This window comes from Asparagus officinalis, chromosome 5 (genome assembly GCF_001876935.1).
Source record: "Asparagus officinalis chromosome 5, Aspof.V1, whole genome shotgun sequence".
Classification (NCBI taxonomy): Eukaryota; Viridiplantae; Streptophyta; class Magnoliopsida; order Asparagales; family Asparagaceae; genus Asparagus; species Asparagus officinalis.
Window position 1 is genome coordinate 36,361,336 of NC_033798.1, and position 16,684 is coordinate 36,378,019.

The 16,684-nt window shown below is 35.3% G+C and overlaps 1 protein-coding gene across 1 annotated transcript in view; it reads right to left on the reverse strand.

Annotated features, from left to right (window-relative positions):
• LOC109842741 (histone-lysine N-methyltransferase SUVR5) overlaps positions 1-12,818 on the reverse strand; it is a 32,304-nt gene extending 19,486 nt beyond the window's left edge. Inside the window, exons 1-5 of the mRNA XM_020411617.1 lie at positions 12,624-12,818; positions 10,913-10,973; positions 9,784-10,739; positions 2,089-2,391; positions 1,901-2,011 (exon numbers count right to left, since the gene is read on the reverse strand). Of these exons, the coding sequence (XP_020267206.1) occupies positions 1,901-2,011; positions 2,089-2,391; positions 9,784-10,671 (1,302 nt within the window). The 5' untranslated portion in view covers positions 10,672-10,739; positions 10,913-10,973; positions 12,624-12,818. The remainder of the gene's footprint in view (positions 1-1,900; positions 2,012-2,088; positions 2,392-9,783; positions 10,740-10,912; positions 10,974-12,623) is intronic.

Below are 16,684 nucleotides of genomic sequence, written 5' to 3' on the forward strand. Positions count from 1 at the left end.
GACACACATCTACACATACATACGCCTGCCACCCACCTGCACAGACATACCACAGACACATTGGCAATATTTACCCGGCCCCTTAGTAACAGGTATGGGTTAAGACATAGGGGTACGGGTCATATACTGGTCGACTGGAATACTCGCAGCAATCCAGATCGACCCACATATACGTGAATAACCATTTTAACAAATGTATTGGGTTGAGTTTGGGTTTATGATTTCTTTTCACTGTATCATTCCTTACATCCTAACTTCCTTAAATAGAGAGAGGTGACAGCATTCTACAGCAGTAGCAGCAACGGCAAGCCTCATGTTCTCTTACTTTTGATTCAATTGGATATTTTTTCCTATATTAACAAAAATGTGAGAAGGATACATAGCAAAGAAATAAATACAATAAAAAGAAGATGGATTTGCTATACATATGAAAGCCGCTCCTTTTCCTTTTTCTTTTCTTCTTAATGTGTGAAAGTTAATGATCAGTCCATCCATCTTTCAAATTCTCATATTAATCACTTTCAAAAAATAGAGCTCCTCATCTAAGTAAGAATATGGTAACTGCTCTCAGTCATTTGCTTGGAGCGTGTCTATTGTTAAACTCATGAGTAAATGTAGGTTAAGTTTCTTTGGTTCTTTAGCTGGGGTGAACAAAGATCTTCAGGCTTATTTTGCTGGGATTAAGGAGAGTTGAAAAGAGACTGTATTATGCGGAGAATGAAAGGACTTTTTTATTTCAGAGCTATACAGACTATGAAGGCAGTGTTTAAGCTATTTATACAGGTCACTCAGCTAGGGTACGTGTAAAATAAACAGCTTGGGTATCCAAACAGGATGGATTGGGTTAAGCTCACACAGGTCGCCCGTTTGTCACCCGGTCTCATGAGTAAATGTAGGTTAAGTTTCTTTGGTTCTTTAGCTGGGGTGAACAAAGATCTTCAGGCTTATTTTGCTGGGATTAAGGAGAGTTGAAAAGAGACTGTATTATGCGGAGAATGAAAGGACTTTTTTATTTCAGAGCTATACAGACTATGAAGGCAGTGTTTAAGCTATTTATACAGGTCACTCAGCTAGGGTACGTGTAAAATAAACAGCTTGGGTATCCAAACAGGATGGATTGGGTTAAGCTCACACAGGTCGCCCGTTTGTCACCCGGTCCCCATGCACACAAATGCATGCACCATGCGTCTAAACATATGTGCACACAGCCTGCAAGCACACATGCATCCACCATGGTACACATATTAATCCACGCATACGCACAGGCAATCCTTTACAGACAAGATATATCATCAATTTGCTTCTGTTATCTATCAAAAAGTGACTTATGAGGCAAAAACACATGATTAACAGATTGCAAAGATCAAGGCATGGTTAAGAAATTTTTAAAGAAAAATAATTTGTCATATGATTGCAAATATCATTTGATAATGAAAAGGATATATTACCACTAAACAGTAGGCAGTTTCTAAATAATATAATCAGATGTCACAACGAACCCAGTTTCAATAAAGTAAAAGCAGGTTAGGTTAGAATTTAGAAATGTTCTGTCATGCATTAAAACACAATAGCAAAAAAATGAAATGAACAAAAAGTTGTAAAGGTTATTCTTGGCAGTAATTGTTCAAAGTGCAAAAAATGCATGTATTATGTATGTGTAAATGGTGACTGGCCGAGCATATTTGCCCATGGTGGCTGTGCATGTGTACCAATTGGAAGCATGACAATCTGAATATTGCTGATAAAATGAAGGCAACAGATATTCAAGTCCTCCAATAAAAGAATCTAATATAATCTACATAATTCAGGAAACATTACAAAGTTAAATAGAGTTTAATATTTTGAAGATAAAGTGAACATGACAGCATTTTCCTAGTAAATATTGTGGATAGGGATTTACAGCTTGAAGCTTCAAGAGCATATTTCCAAGATCAGAATAGTCTCTGCAGCTTGAAGCCTCCATAGCAAATTTTTTCCAAGCTGTAGCATTTCGAGAAACTTCAATAACAGCCTATGGAAAGGATGAGATCAGAAAACAAAACATATGAACGATACTCAGGAAAATGCAAACATTAAACAACTTCCAACCTCAGTATGTAGCTGATCGCTGATATTTAGCATGGCAACAGCAAGTTTTTGCATAACATAACGGCGTGGAGTAGCCAAGTCTTTAACTAGCTTTCTCCATTTACGATGAGTTCCAGAAGCAAGAGGTTCTGGAAACTCATTAATTGATCGAATAAGAAGCAAATCTGCCCATGAGTATCTCCTACTACGAGGAAAGAAAATTGCAATATACTTCTTTCTGTCGTGAGTGGGCTTGGCCCTCAAAGTTTGCAACGGGCAATCAACTCTGGGACATTGAAATCCACTCTGCCACTTTCCTCTCCACTATACTTGAGCACAAAAAGTAACATATGAGAACATGAAAAAGCAAAATAAATTCCAACTATTGATGAAACTGAACATTAAACTGAAGCAAATTACATATGCAACTAAAGAAAAAAAATGAATGAATGAGCCATCAATACATATAACCCATTTTAACTTCTATGAAGTATCAAGTAATGTAATATTTTTAACACTTATAGACGAGAACTAATTCAGTCATAAGAGTTAATAGATGGATGCATATTAAACAACTAGTAATCATGGTTCTAGCTTTAAACTCTTAACAACTTCGGTTTAGCTGTATACCTCAGGCAGGTCAGTAAATGAAGTTCCTTTCAGCGTAGAGAAAATATATAGCCAGAATCAAACAAGTTAAGTAAAATGTAATGCCCAAGGATAAAAGGAACCTTAGGGGATTCATCAGGAATAAGACTGCTTAGATGAGGCACAAAGAAAAGGAAAACAAAGTATTCCACTGAATAATCTACAGCCTGCACCTATGTTACCTAGGTACTTCCAATCGGAAGCCATACCTGTACTCAGTGTTATCGAGGCGCAAGGCGCAATGCGGGGCGCAAAGGTCCCTTACGCGCACCATGCGCAAGGCGCACAACGAGGCGCGCGCCTCACTTACGCGCACCATGCGCAAGGCGCACAACGAGGCGCGCGCCTCACTAATTGAGGCGCATAACTCAAACTAATATTTGCCAACATCATAAGACAAAAACATATAAGCAACATATTAGTTACCTACATCCAAAATTATGAGAATATCAACTTAAATCATCAAATTATGCTAACTGAATTTTTAAAGTAACAAAAAAGATACAAGAAACATGTATTTAAATCATCAAAAATTAAGTGATTAATAATTATGAGCATATGTTTATAAATTGTCACATAAAAAGACTTAGAAATATAATTAACAAACATGATTGTTCATAATTTTCTAGTTAGTATTCTTAATTGATATTTGCTATTTAGCATGAAAAGATGAAGAATGAATGTAACAATTACATATTTACATGTTCATAATTTGTTAGTCAGCATGCTAATTAGAGAAGGAAGTTACAATTAGCAAACAAGTATACTAAATTACTAATCATTGTTTCCTTTTTATAGGTTAAACATGAAAAGATGAAAATAGATTAGCAACTAGTAAGAAAGAGTATATTACATGATATAAATATGTAATAATGTAAATTATTTTAAAAAAATAGAAGAAAGAGTATGTTACATAATGCAGGTGCTGGGGGCGCGTGAGGCGCGCGCGAGGCGCGCGTGAGGCGCGCACCTCGCTGCGTGCAGTGCCCCGCCTCGCGTGCGGGGCGCATTTCCCCCAGGCCAAAGCGCCACGCGCCCGGGGCGCACCCGAGGCGCGCGCCTCAATAAGCCTGTCTGTACCCGACACGTACCTGTATCCGTACCCGTACTAAAACTTCTTGGACAATTCTTGAATAAATGTATACATTTATTCAGTGTTGTCAATGTGTAAGACGCAATATGGGGCGCAAAGCATCTTTACGCGCACATGCGCAAGGCGCAACGCGATGGGCGCGCCTGAGTGATGCGAGACGCATACCACACAATTTTTTCAAGCTATATAATCAAGCATGAAAGAACATGTTTAGGAATTTACATAAAAAATATATCAGGATAAATAATATCTTACTACAAAATCACAATACAAGGTCTTAATTTCTAATGCTAACCCAACATAGTAACAAAAGTCATAAATTTTTAAATCAAACGTCTAATCAAGGCTAATATCCAAGCAAATGATTAGTAATGTTCCTCAACTGAAGGCTACTAAAAAGACATAATGGATTTATTTTGTTTTTTGGGATATGGATTATCATCTATAAAGACCCGATTGAAATGTTAACAAACAAAAGTATATGAGGGTACGTCCTACATGTACCCTACGCCAACTTAGGATGTATGCGAGGCGCAAAAGGCACTACTGCATTAGACGCAGGGTGCTTCGTCACCACCCCGTATCGCAAGGCGCATGAGGCGCAATGAAATGCGTGCCTTTAAAACACTGCATTTATTCAAGTGTATACTCAATTATATAATACATGTTTTAATTTGAAACACTCCTCACACACTTCTTTGACCTATAATCTTACATTTCACATCTATTTCTTATATATTGATCTTATGTAAATTATTAATTTTAAAACATATAATATATATAACATACATATATAGGAGGGCTAAACCGTATCAATATCCGAGAAAATATTCGTAACCGTATCCGTTAAGATATGGATATGGTTACTCAAATCCATAACCGATAGGATATGATTACGAATATGGTTTTGTAGAGAAATATCTATATTCGTATCCGAAATATTCGAATACATATTAGTCATACTCTTACGGTAGTTTCGATTCTTAGATTATGGACTTGTGATTAATTTTTTGATGATCAAGATGTCTAATCTTAACTTTTCAGTTATAATGAACATATTAACGAACTCTTTTGTATCACATGAACTATATTTTTCTCAATAATATCTAGTATTCTTATATCTGTTTTGTATTCGCATACATATCTGCTTATATATTCGCATATATATCTGTAACCATATTCGATTTTAGCGGATATGATTATGAATTTTTCTTATCAACGTATATTTGTATCCAAGATAGGTAAGCGGATATGGATATGGTAAGCATCATATCCGAACCGTATCCGAACCGAATGCACCCCTGTAACATATACATAGCCATGTCCCCATACCCTGCCTTTTACAAATTTACCATGGCCTATACCCATACCCGTCTTTGTACCGATACTCATGCAACTTAGGCCTGCACATCTTCTCAAATGAACATATAGCTTATGAAACATGATACTCTAAATCAATAAATCTATAAGTTAACAGAAAGAAGAATACTAAATAAGTGTCGGAGGATGTTGTTGTCAATCTCATAGTAACCCAACTTCCGGAAGAAACACCTAAGGTAGCGATCGGATGCCATGGTGTTTTCTTTTTTCATGGTGTTTTTGCAAAAAACAAAACATGGTGTATTTGGAAACCATGTTTTTTTGAGCTAATACATCCTCAACCAAAAACACTACACTTATTTCAAACATCTTTTAGATTTTTTAAGTTTTGTGTTTTGATTTTGAGTTTGAGGGGTTAGTATAATATCTAACATAATAAATTTAAATAATTAATATAATTTATTATCAACATGCTTATTATACTATATTATATTATATTGTAGTATATTAGTAATATTCACTAAATAATATAAAATATATTAATATTTAAACAATCTTATACAATAAAAATATAATAACATATTAAATACTAATATTTAACATGTTGATAATGTATTATACAATAATATAGTTAAAGTAATATAATAATAAATAATAATAGAATAATAATATATACTATATAGCACATGTTATATAATAAATGTAGTATAATATATACAAATATTAATATATCATATTATATAATAAAAATTATATTATATTATTTAGTAAAATATTTTTTTAATAAGAAAACAATATATTGGTAATAAATGTTAATGTAACAATAATATATTCATAATATAATAATATTTATTTTCACCATAAATTATTAATATATTATTAAAGCATTATTAATAAACTCTAATGTATAAAAACTATTATATGGTATATAATGTTAAAGTATTAAGAATTTATTAATTTACTAGTAATACACTAGTAACAACATAATATAGTATTATTAATAATATTATGTTATAATACTAATAGTATAATATTATGATAAAATAATATTAATTTAATAATATTGTATAATATATAACAATAACAAATTGATATTTAAAATAATTAAATATATTATTATTTGAAAATAACATGTAATAACTATAATACATTAAAAAATATTAAAGTACAATATAATATTATAATGCATTATACTATAAATACTATATAACATTTAATAATATTATTATTATGTCAAATAATTATTATAACATTTTAATTATAATTCATTATATTATATTTAGTATTTAATATATTAATAATATAGATTTTTTTGGTAAGTAAAAAAAGTAAAATAATATATTTAGTACTAATGTAATCAAGGGTTAAAGTAGTGTTGACCAAAAACACTCAATATAGTGTTTTGAAAACATTTTGGGGAGAACACAACACCATGGTGTTTCTTTTAAAAAGCACAAGGAAAACACCATGGTATCCGAACGAAGCCTAAGTTAATGGTTTCATTAAAATTTTCAGGTAGGTACCAAGTATATTTTTCCTCAAACCAAGTACTTAGAAAGAACCAATTAGTTAAATCGTTTCACTTAACAATCAACCACATTAACTAATTTTTCTCCATTCAGGTCTACTAAAGACTATACTTTATCCTAGATTAGCAATCATCATAACATGCTTCATCGCCTCAATATCGTTTTTTTAAAACATTCCACGTGGATGCCGATTGCTTCCCTCCTAAATCAAAAGTGCTAAGAGACAAAGGGCCCACAATGTTCTATAATAATCAGGAAAAGAAAGCCTCACCAAAATTCATGGATCAGACACATTAGTCAATATTTCTACAAATAGATCTTCTAGGGACCATAACATATGTTAGATTAGCAATCAACATACCTAATTTACTACCTCAATCCATGCTCATTATGGTCTAGACCTTTCGCCTTATTTCTTCTTCGATTTTGTGATTGCTCCATCTAACTACCTCACCTTTCTTGGTCTATGTTGTACATTTGTAGATCACCACATCAAACTCCCTCGTCCCATCTTCAATCGAAATTTTCAAGGATGCACTCAATTATAAATTTGGTGTATTACCAATCTTCCACCACAACACTCTTTGGTAACACCCCCTTTTGAGGTAAGTCATAGTGCACATTGTAGGTCAGAATCTACTGCCATCTACTTCAGCAATATTCTAATCACATGGTATTTCACAACTACTTCCAACCAACATAAATGTGTAATATTCTTCTCCATCTTGAAAATGACTTCTGATATTCAATGTGAACTCCATTGAAATAGTGTTGTGATAACAGAAAATGCTAAAAGGCATTACCACTAAAAGCCTTCTCCCCATTACAACTGGTTCAGCTACAGAGCATGATGCAAATTCAAGAACGCTCCAACAAGTGGCCAAGTTTAATGGCTCCAAACAAGACATCAACTCTGCAGGAACTTGCTCCGTGTAGAAACTATAAGAAGGAAAAGGCCTTGCGATTTGCTTATAACAGTTAAAGTAATCAGCAAGGCTACCCAAACATTTCCTTCTGTTAGGACAAACTCATTACCTTTATATAATTGTAGTTTTAAGCTCGTATATCAAGGAGCAATCCTCCATTACACCTAGAAAAGGAACCACCTTGGAATGATTAGAAGAATATCATAGGAAATTGCAGCTCTGAAGCATAGAGACTAGAGAGCACATAAGCCTCAAATCACTCCAAAATCTAAATGTTCCAAGGAAAATGCACACAAAAAATTAGAAATATCTTCTTTTAAACACTCAATTAACTTAAGAATCTCAAAAAAAAGACCTTCAATTTTAACCAAGGTTATCAATAGCGGATAGCATCGCGTAACGGTGAGACATTACTAAGGTTATTTGGGGCTATTGCAGCAAAATAGCGGTAAAAAGCGCAAGTCAAATAGCGGTCTAATTTATATATGTACAAAATAATAAGAAAAATTAAAGAAAAATCTAGAAAATATAAAAGTACATATTTGATGACTTAAAAAGATCCTAAACATAAAATAGACATGTAACCGTCACATAATACGGAAAACGACTCGAGGAGTCAAAGAGTCATCGTCTTCTAGAAGATGAGCTGAACGGTGAGAGGACTGCAGTAGAAGGGCTCATAACTTGAGGAGGTGAGAGGAAGTGTTGAAGGAGGTGTCGGGCGGGAATATGCTGGAATTCACCGAGAAGGGGGGTGATGGGATGTAGTGGTTGCGGGTCGGATTTAATTTTAAAAAAATAAACCTCAAACCGCTTTTAAATAGCGGTCAGAAAGCGGATTTTGCCCGCAATCACCGCTATTCACCGCTATAACATGTTATTAGTCGCTTTTGCGAGTGGAAAGCACATATTTCGCAATATGTCACTGTTATTAGACGATAACGTGATAGGAAGGGGCCGCTAACACTATTAGCAGCGCTATTGTGGCGTTATTTACCGCCATTTATAACAATGGTTTTAACATGATGTTTTAATGGAATTGAAATCATAGGTTTTTTAATATTTTATTGGATGATTATGATGGTTCCATACCCAAAGTATGAAATCCAACGATGCTTGACTTGCGTGCATGAGGGAAATGAGCTATTATCCACTTAAGCAAATAAAAGTTTTTGTCCATCCAACTTGTTAACCATTGCGACGGATTTGATGGGATCAAGATCTGATTTCCCCACCCCATCACACGTCCCTCTCTCTTTCCCTTCTTTCCATTCAAACTCCAAGACATCCAACTACCTCATAAGTGGCAATGGCCACTGCCACCAATGGCAAACCGCTACTGCTGTCCACCAACGAATGGGCACTGACAGAGTGACCAGATGCTCGAGTGGTGATCTGATGCAGCAGAGGTGGATTGGTTTCTGTTTGCCGGATATCGCCAACAAGCAACCATTTCGCTGGCAGTCAACAACAACGACAACTGTAAATCATTCGCCAGCAGTCACCAGACGTAGGTGGAACACAAGGCGGGGAAGGAGAAAGAAATGGAGATCAGATCTTGATGCCATCAAATTCTTGCAACATTTACAAAGTTGTATGTGCAAAAGCTTTTATCCACGGAAGTGCATAATAACGCATCAATCTGTGTATCTGTGTGTGTACATCTATATACATAAGGTTAACCGATAGGAAAGAACATGTACCATAATACCATTCAACAATTTTGCCAAACAACAGACTTTATAAGCCAGGTAGGCTTGGTTCTGTCTGCATGGGAGAGCAACAAATAAAGAAGCTGAAACAGAGTAAGAGGGACGGAAACAAGTGTAGACACACAGACATATGTACAATATATAGAAAGGGCAAAACATGTGCAGACAAGTAAACATATGTACCGCATATTTAGATTTCTCTGAGCACAATAGATGTTGTTCAAGAGGATACACCCTATATTTTATAGAAAATGATTTACTTAAGCAATCTGTCAAAGTTGATGGACAAAATTTCAAAATTCTCATGGACATCCATAATCCATTGTAAATTTTCCTTGTCATCTTAAGGCTAATAAGTTGCTAATTAATAGGTCTAAGTTAATCAAAAGATATAAGAAAAACATATTATCAAAGAGTCATATGAAATAGGATGTCTAGCATTTAAAAGTGATAACTTTGGAGGAAGAATATATCAGCATTAGATGTACCTTCACCCAAAGAGCCACTGTTTGATCTTCTAGATAATCAGCTCCCAGAGGGCCAGATTCTCCCTCTCGATTGTGGCCATGCACTTGACTTTCAACTTTTTCAGAAGTGTGTGCCAAGTTGATACTAGTTAACAGAAGCTCGGTTTTCTTATCATGTGCAGACAACTTGCATTGTTCAAAACCTGCTTGAAATGTAAGGCCCGTCGATTCATGGGGAGTTTCACAACGTTCTTTTTCTTTTCCATGAGAATGACGTGTTTCAGTAAGAGTGGAGGATGAGCCAGCTGAAGCATCTCTGATTTTATCGTCATTTATTACATTCTTGTTGCTACCTTTTACAGGTACCTCATAGCAGCTTGATGTACATGCAGTTTCAATCAACTCTACTCTTTTGTCTTGGTCAGTAAAACTGCCTTTGCCATTCGACTGCAAATAGGGAAAAGAATGTTCTTGCACACTCTTAATGTGTCCAGCTTCTTCTTTGCACAATTTCTCTTTCCTAGAAGAAACTTTTGCATCTGAGGTAGCCTCTGACATACCCCAACCCACCATCTGTGGAGAATCAGTGTCTTGACAAGACTGGGAACATTCTCCATTGAGAACTGGCTGTTCAGCAGAATGTATAACACTAGGGAATTCATCCATGAGTCTTGGCAAAGCATAATTACGTTCTTTCAAGCTACTGTCTTCAGCATGACCATTAGGTGCCTGACAAGCTTGATCAGCATCCAATAGAATATGCTTGCTATCGACAATAGCAAGTGATAATTTGTCCCCTTGCCTTTGTTGCGGACATTCCACTTGCAGTAATGTGGTTTCTTCGAGAATACCTTTGGACGTAGGACTCTGTTCTCCAGCACACCGAGCTGAAAAGGAAAGCATTGACATGACTCCGTCCTATCAATTTGAATGCCATAAAATGTGGCAACAATGGATATGTCCTTACTTCCAATCTCCTAAACCAATCAACCATTATATTCAATAAATTCCAGTACATATCATATGAATGGATATTATAATATGCTATAAGTTGTTGAACAAATATGAATGGCAAAGGGCTCAGCCTAAAGTCAATTATTGAGGTAGACAAAATAACATAAGCCAATAATATTTACAGATAAGAATTCACCTTGCACTTTTTGGATTAGGCTGGATCAGTGCGAACAAACAAATAATGCCTTCATGCACCCCTCCAAAAACAGAAAGAAAGAAAATTTGTTTGTGAGATAAAGAACCAAAATATCTACCTTAACTATTCACATGCACACACACAACACAACACATAGAACATAAGATAGTATACAAATATACACCTACTGCGATTTTCTACTAAGCAGAATGCAACTAAAAGCCACTAAGATGTAATCCTAGGATACACAATTGGTTAAACATAGTAACTTTAAGTATTAATTTGGCTAAATTCCATTTAAATACCACAAAGTGTACCCGCTATGTCGCTTCTATATCATAAGCTGTATTTAATGACACAAAAATGTCATAAGTTGTTAAAAAATTGGCACGTTAGTAATCTCAATCCTGCAATCGTGAAAATTTTCATACAAATGTTTATCTTGATACTTACATGCTAATTTTAGACCTTTTTAACTATTAATGTTTGTTAAAATTTGCTATTAAACCAACCGTAATCCTTTTTCAAACTTATCTTAATTCTATTTTCAAATAGAGTTAGTATATGTCTAGTGTTATCAACGCATGATGCGCAATGCGAGGTGCAAAGTTCCTTTACACACAAAAAAGCAAGGCACAATGCAATGCGCGCACACAATTAAATTGAGGCGGACACTGCACACATAATTTTTCAAGATAGATAATCATGAATGAAAGGACATAATTATGAATTCACATAAAAATTGTCAAGATAAATAATACTTGCTACAACATCACAATATTAGGATTTAATTCATAATACTAACGCACCGAACATACAGTAAAGTTAATATTTTTCCAAATCAAAATTCAAACCAAGACCACTATCAAAGGAAAATCAACTAGTAAATGAGAATGAGTTAGACTCCTCAATCGGGCTACTAACATAGCCTAATTGGTTTATTTCTCTTTTAGTATATTGGTTATCGAATATAAAGACCCGATTAAAATGTTAAAGAACAAAAACATACGAGGCTATGCCTTGTAAGGTGCCCTGTGCGAAGTGCAATCGCTTGTGGAGCACAAAACGGTGCTTCTGCATAGATGCGGGGAGCATCACGACCGCCCCCCATCACAGGGCGCATGAGGCACACACCTTTGATAATATTGATATTTCTAATTATAAATTTAACAAATATTAATGGTTAAAAAGTTATAAAATTAACATGTTAGCGTCATATGGGAACATTCAGGTGAAAATTTCATGTTTACATGATCGGGAGTAAATGTGCCAAACTGCCAATTTCATAGTAACTTACGGTATTTTTCTACCAAAGAATACAACTTATGGTATATTAATGACAGAGTGAGGAATCTTTAAGGTATTTAAGTGCCATTTAGCCTCTTACTTTTACGCTTGTAAATATAGGGAAGGGACATAAAGCTTCACAAAAACTCACAATGTGAATATCCAAAATAAAATATTGAACATCCAATTCACAATGCAACTTCAAATTACTAGATTTCACTCCTAAACATGGAATTTACTTCTTTTTCACTCCTCTAGATTGCAAAAACAAATACAACTCTGAGCAAATCAACATTGCTTCATGATCTTAACTTCAATTATCAAGAAATTAAGCTTAATCAGTTCACAATTCATAATTCATGCAAAGGGAACGGGGAAAAAGAAAATCAAAAGTAATTCAAATAAAAATAATAAGAAAAAGTACCTGAGATGTCGCCGTCGCCGACGGCCGGAGATGCTCTCCAATCTTCGGAGATCCTCGGAGATGTACGGGAGCGTCGGAGGAGTCGCCGGAGAATTAAGTGACGAAGAGAAGGGAGCGAGAGAGTTAAGCTAGGGTTAGGGATCGCTAGGAAAGGGGGGAGCGAGTCGATCCCTATTTCCACTAAAAACGATGGAAATTAGGGTTTTGGATCGGGTCCATAACATTAACTCACAAATTAGGATCCCGGGTTTGGGTCGGGTCAAAAGCTATTTCGATGGGCGTAAAAATACTTGGAGAATCTATTTCACGTTAACCTACTAAATATTGGTATTTGCAAAAAAAAAAACTCCCACTTCTCTCATATTGATGTTTTCAACCCTCCCTCTTAACAATTTTAATTTTAGTTTTTTAACGTGAAAATGCAACCTTATTGATATTGGAAAATTTCAACATTATACTGTTCAAAAACCCACATTGGTAAGTGGAAGATATATAAATCAATGTAAGAGTACTGGAAAGTAATTTTGTAAATATCATTATTTGAGGGGTAAATAAGCAAACATGGAGGATTGGCAGCTTATTCATGCAGAACCCCATAAAAATAAAGAGTTGTTCCCTTTTGCATCCAATTTTTACTCAGTATTTCTTTCATCCTTCCTTTTGCATCTCTCTTTTGCACTAATTAAGTGGAAAAAAACTGGTCAAACATTAAACTTAGTTTAGAAAAAAAACAAACAAATTGACGCAGGATTAAATAAGTTATGTAGCGCTAATTTTTTTAATCTTAAACTGGTTGTGTTTTGTTCCACCTCCTCCAAGTTAAGAATTAAACTTGTTTCGGGGGGGATTGCAAAGTTGACCATTAGAGTCTCTGTTACGATCCAGGCCTCGGAGCATCTTAGTAAAGTGTAAGCCTTAGGGTTCATTTGTTAGAATTGTGTTCATATAATTGACTTAGGCACTGTTTGGCAACCAAAAAAAATGTCTTATCAAAGAGCTTATGTCTTATTGACCTGGTCAATAAGCTAGTAGAGCTGTTTGGTGACCAAAAATAGAAGGAGATTATTTTGGAGATTGTGTCTTAGCTAGTAGAGCTGTTTGGTGACCAAAAATAGAAGGAGATTATTTTGGAGATTGTGTCTTTTGCAAGTAGCTTTTGGAAAGCTACCTCAAGTAGCGTTTGTCTTTGGGAAGGAGCTGCCAATTTTTTTTCTTCCATTTTTGCCCCTAATAATTTTAATTTTATATCAATAATATTGCATATCTTTTTTAGTCATTTAACAAATTTAAGCTAGTTGTACAGCTACTTTTGCCAAACAGTTCTAGTCAATCAGCTAGCTACACAGCTAACAGCTTTTAACTACAATTTCACAGCTTTCAGCTAGCTTAACAGCTTTCAGCTAGCTTAACAGCTTTCAGCTATAATCTCGCAGCAATTTCACAGCTTTCAGCTAGCTTAACAGCTTTCAGCTAGCTTAACAGCTTTCAGCTATAATCTCGCAGCTTTCAGCTAGTTTTGCCAAGCTAGCTTAACAGCTTTCAGCTATAATCTCGCAGCTTTCAGCTAGTTTTGCCAAACAGAGCCTTAGTTTGACGAATAATACATTTTTATATTATTTTAATATGTATTTGAGATAGTTAATATAGGTTACAAGAAGTCAGAATCAACTTTATGCACAAAAATTTATAAGGACAAGTCCTCATCGATGGAGCAAGAAACAATTTATAAGCACAAAAATTCTGTCATATTCATCGATGAGGACAAGTCCTCATCGATGAATATGATGCAATTTTTGTGCTTATAACTCATCGATAAAAATGAACCCAATAGCAAAATTAATTACAATCGTCATACTCATCAATGAGTATAAGCATTCATCGATGAGTCTATAACTGAGCTCATCGATGAGGATACCTGCTCATCGATGAGTGTTGGTTAAAATCAGTTTCCTGATCATATTATGATTCAATCTAAGTTGTTTGTTCCTAAAGTTGTATAGGATCTTTTCTCTAATTTTTTATTTTGGTTAGAGATTATTGACCTAATTTAGAGAGAAAAAGAAAGAAAAAGATAGGAAGCTAGAGTTTTATTTTTGGTGAATAAGATCTTGCTCAAGCTTCTCAGTTTGTATCCTCGATATTATTCTTCATTATTTGATCATCAGTCTTCGAGGAGTGATACCCATTGGATCTCAACTAACAACATTCTTCTAGAGGTTCGCTTATGTCATCAAGGAGAACAATGTGCTAAGTTGAAAGGGTTGTAAGATCATTTGTATTTGTGCTTAGTGATATTTATTTTGTTCTGAACTCTTTCTCTGCATTGTTTTGATCAGTTGCATAGTTGTGATAGCATAATCAAGGCGAAGTTGAATTGAGTAATTTATTAGTAACAAGGGGTAGGGTTACTCATTGTCATAATTTTGGTTAGACGATTAGTTTGGAAGAAACTAGGATTTCGGTCTTGTAAGTCTACGGAATCTAGTTTTTGTGATTCATTACAACTTTGATTATAGTGAGGAAACCCCTTCAACGAGAAGGAAGAATGGACGTAGATTGTTTGTCCAAGCCACTATAAAATTATTGCATTTTGGTTGTGACTATTTTGATATTTGCCTTTGTTTTAGGTTTTTTTTTTATTCTATTGCATATTCTATGCAATCTCAAAAAATAGTAGGCAACCTTATTTGCCACTTTCTAGGTTTACATCTTAGATCCTTAGACCATTAAGTGTAACTTGTTGTTTGTCTCGATCCACTGTCAAAAATGCTAGCACTAGTTACGCATAGCTTTCAAGTCTGACTATTTGAGCTCTTCGTTTCCTAATGTAGGATAAATGGATCAGGGCATCATAATCACCCCCTTAAATATGTTATGTCCTCTTGTGATAGTGACAAAGGTCCCACCTTTTACGCTTCAAGCTCGCTAGCCCATTGGCTCAGTGTAAACTCTTAGACTCTGTAAAACCCCGTGAATTTGAATATTATGTGATAAATAATAATGAATATGTTATATGGTGATAAATAACATATTTTGATATTTGAATATGTTAGGAATTGATTTGAGATCAATTTAGTGTATATATGTGAGTGGAGGAGAGAAACGTGCACGAAATATGCACGAAAACAGAAGAAAAACTGTAAAACCTCTACTAAGTCGACTTATAAGTCGACTTGCCACAAGTCGACTTATCAAATCCATAAGTCGACTTACTATAAGTCGACTTGCAAGATATGTAAGTCGACTTATAGGCTGATTTCTAGTTTTCTTTTGGTTTTCGGGTTATATCTGTTTTGTTTCAATCCCAGACTTATTGTAGGCTGTCTAAAAATCACAATAGATAACTGATCCCCATCAAACACCGATAATGGAAGTTACAATCTGACGACTTCCAGAAGGCTACAATTTAAAGACTTTCACATGGATCGATGAAGGTTACAATCTGACGACCTTCACAATAATTGATGAAAGCTCTAATCAACAGCCTTCACAATTAACATCGAGAGTTACAATCTGACAACTCTCACATATCAGAGAGCTAAAGTAAAGATTACAAAATGATGATCTTTGCAACACTTCGACAGAAAGAGACTACAAATCGACGGTCTCTTCAAATCAAGACGTGGAAGTCCTCCCCGCGTACCAACATCAAGATGTGCCGCGTTCATAGCCACGAACGCAGCTCAAACGCAGCTCCAAAAGCTGCAAACGCAGCTCAGATTCGGTCACCAACGCAGCTCATGTTCGACCGCAAAAACAGCTCCAAAAGCTACAAACGCAGCTCATATTCGGCCGCAAACGCAGCTCCAAAAAGCTGCAAACGCAGCTCAGATTCGGCCGCCAACGCAGCTCATGTTCGGCCGCAAACGCAGCTTCCAACAAACTGCCAACGCAACTTCCAACAAGACGCTGCGTCTGAGTCTCCAGATGCTGCGTTCAAACGCAGATTTCATTCCAGAATGCAGGATTTGCGTTTGACTCGTTCAAACACGAGCTGAACGGTTTCAAAACTGTTTCCCACGATCTGAGGGGATCACAACTCCACTCAGGAGTGATTTAAG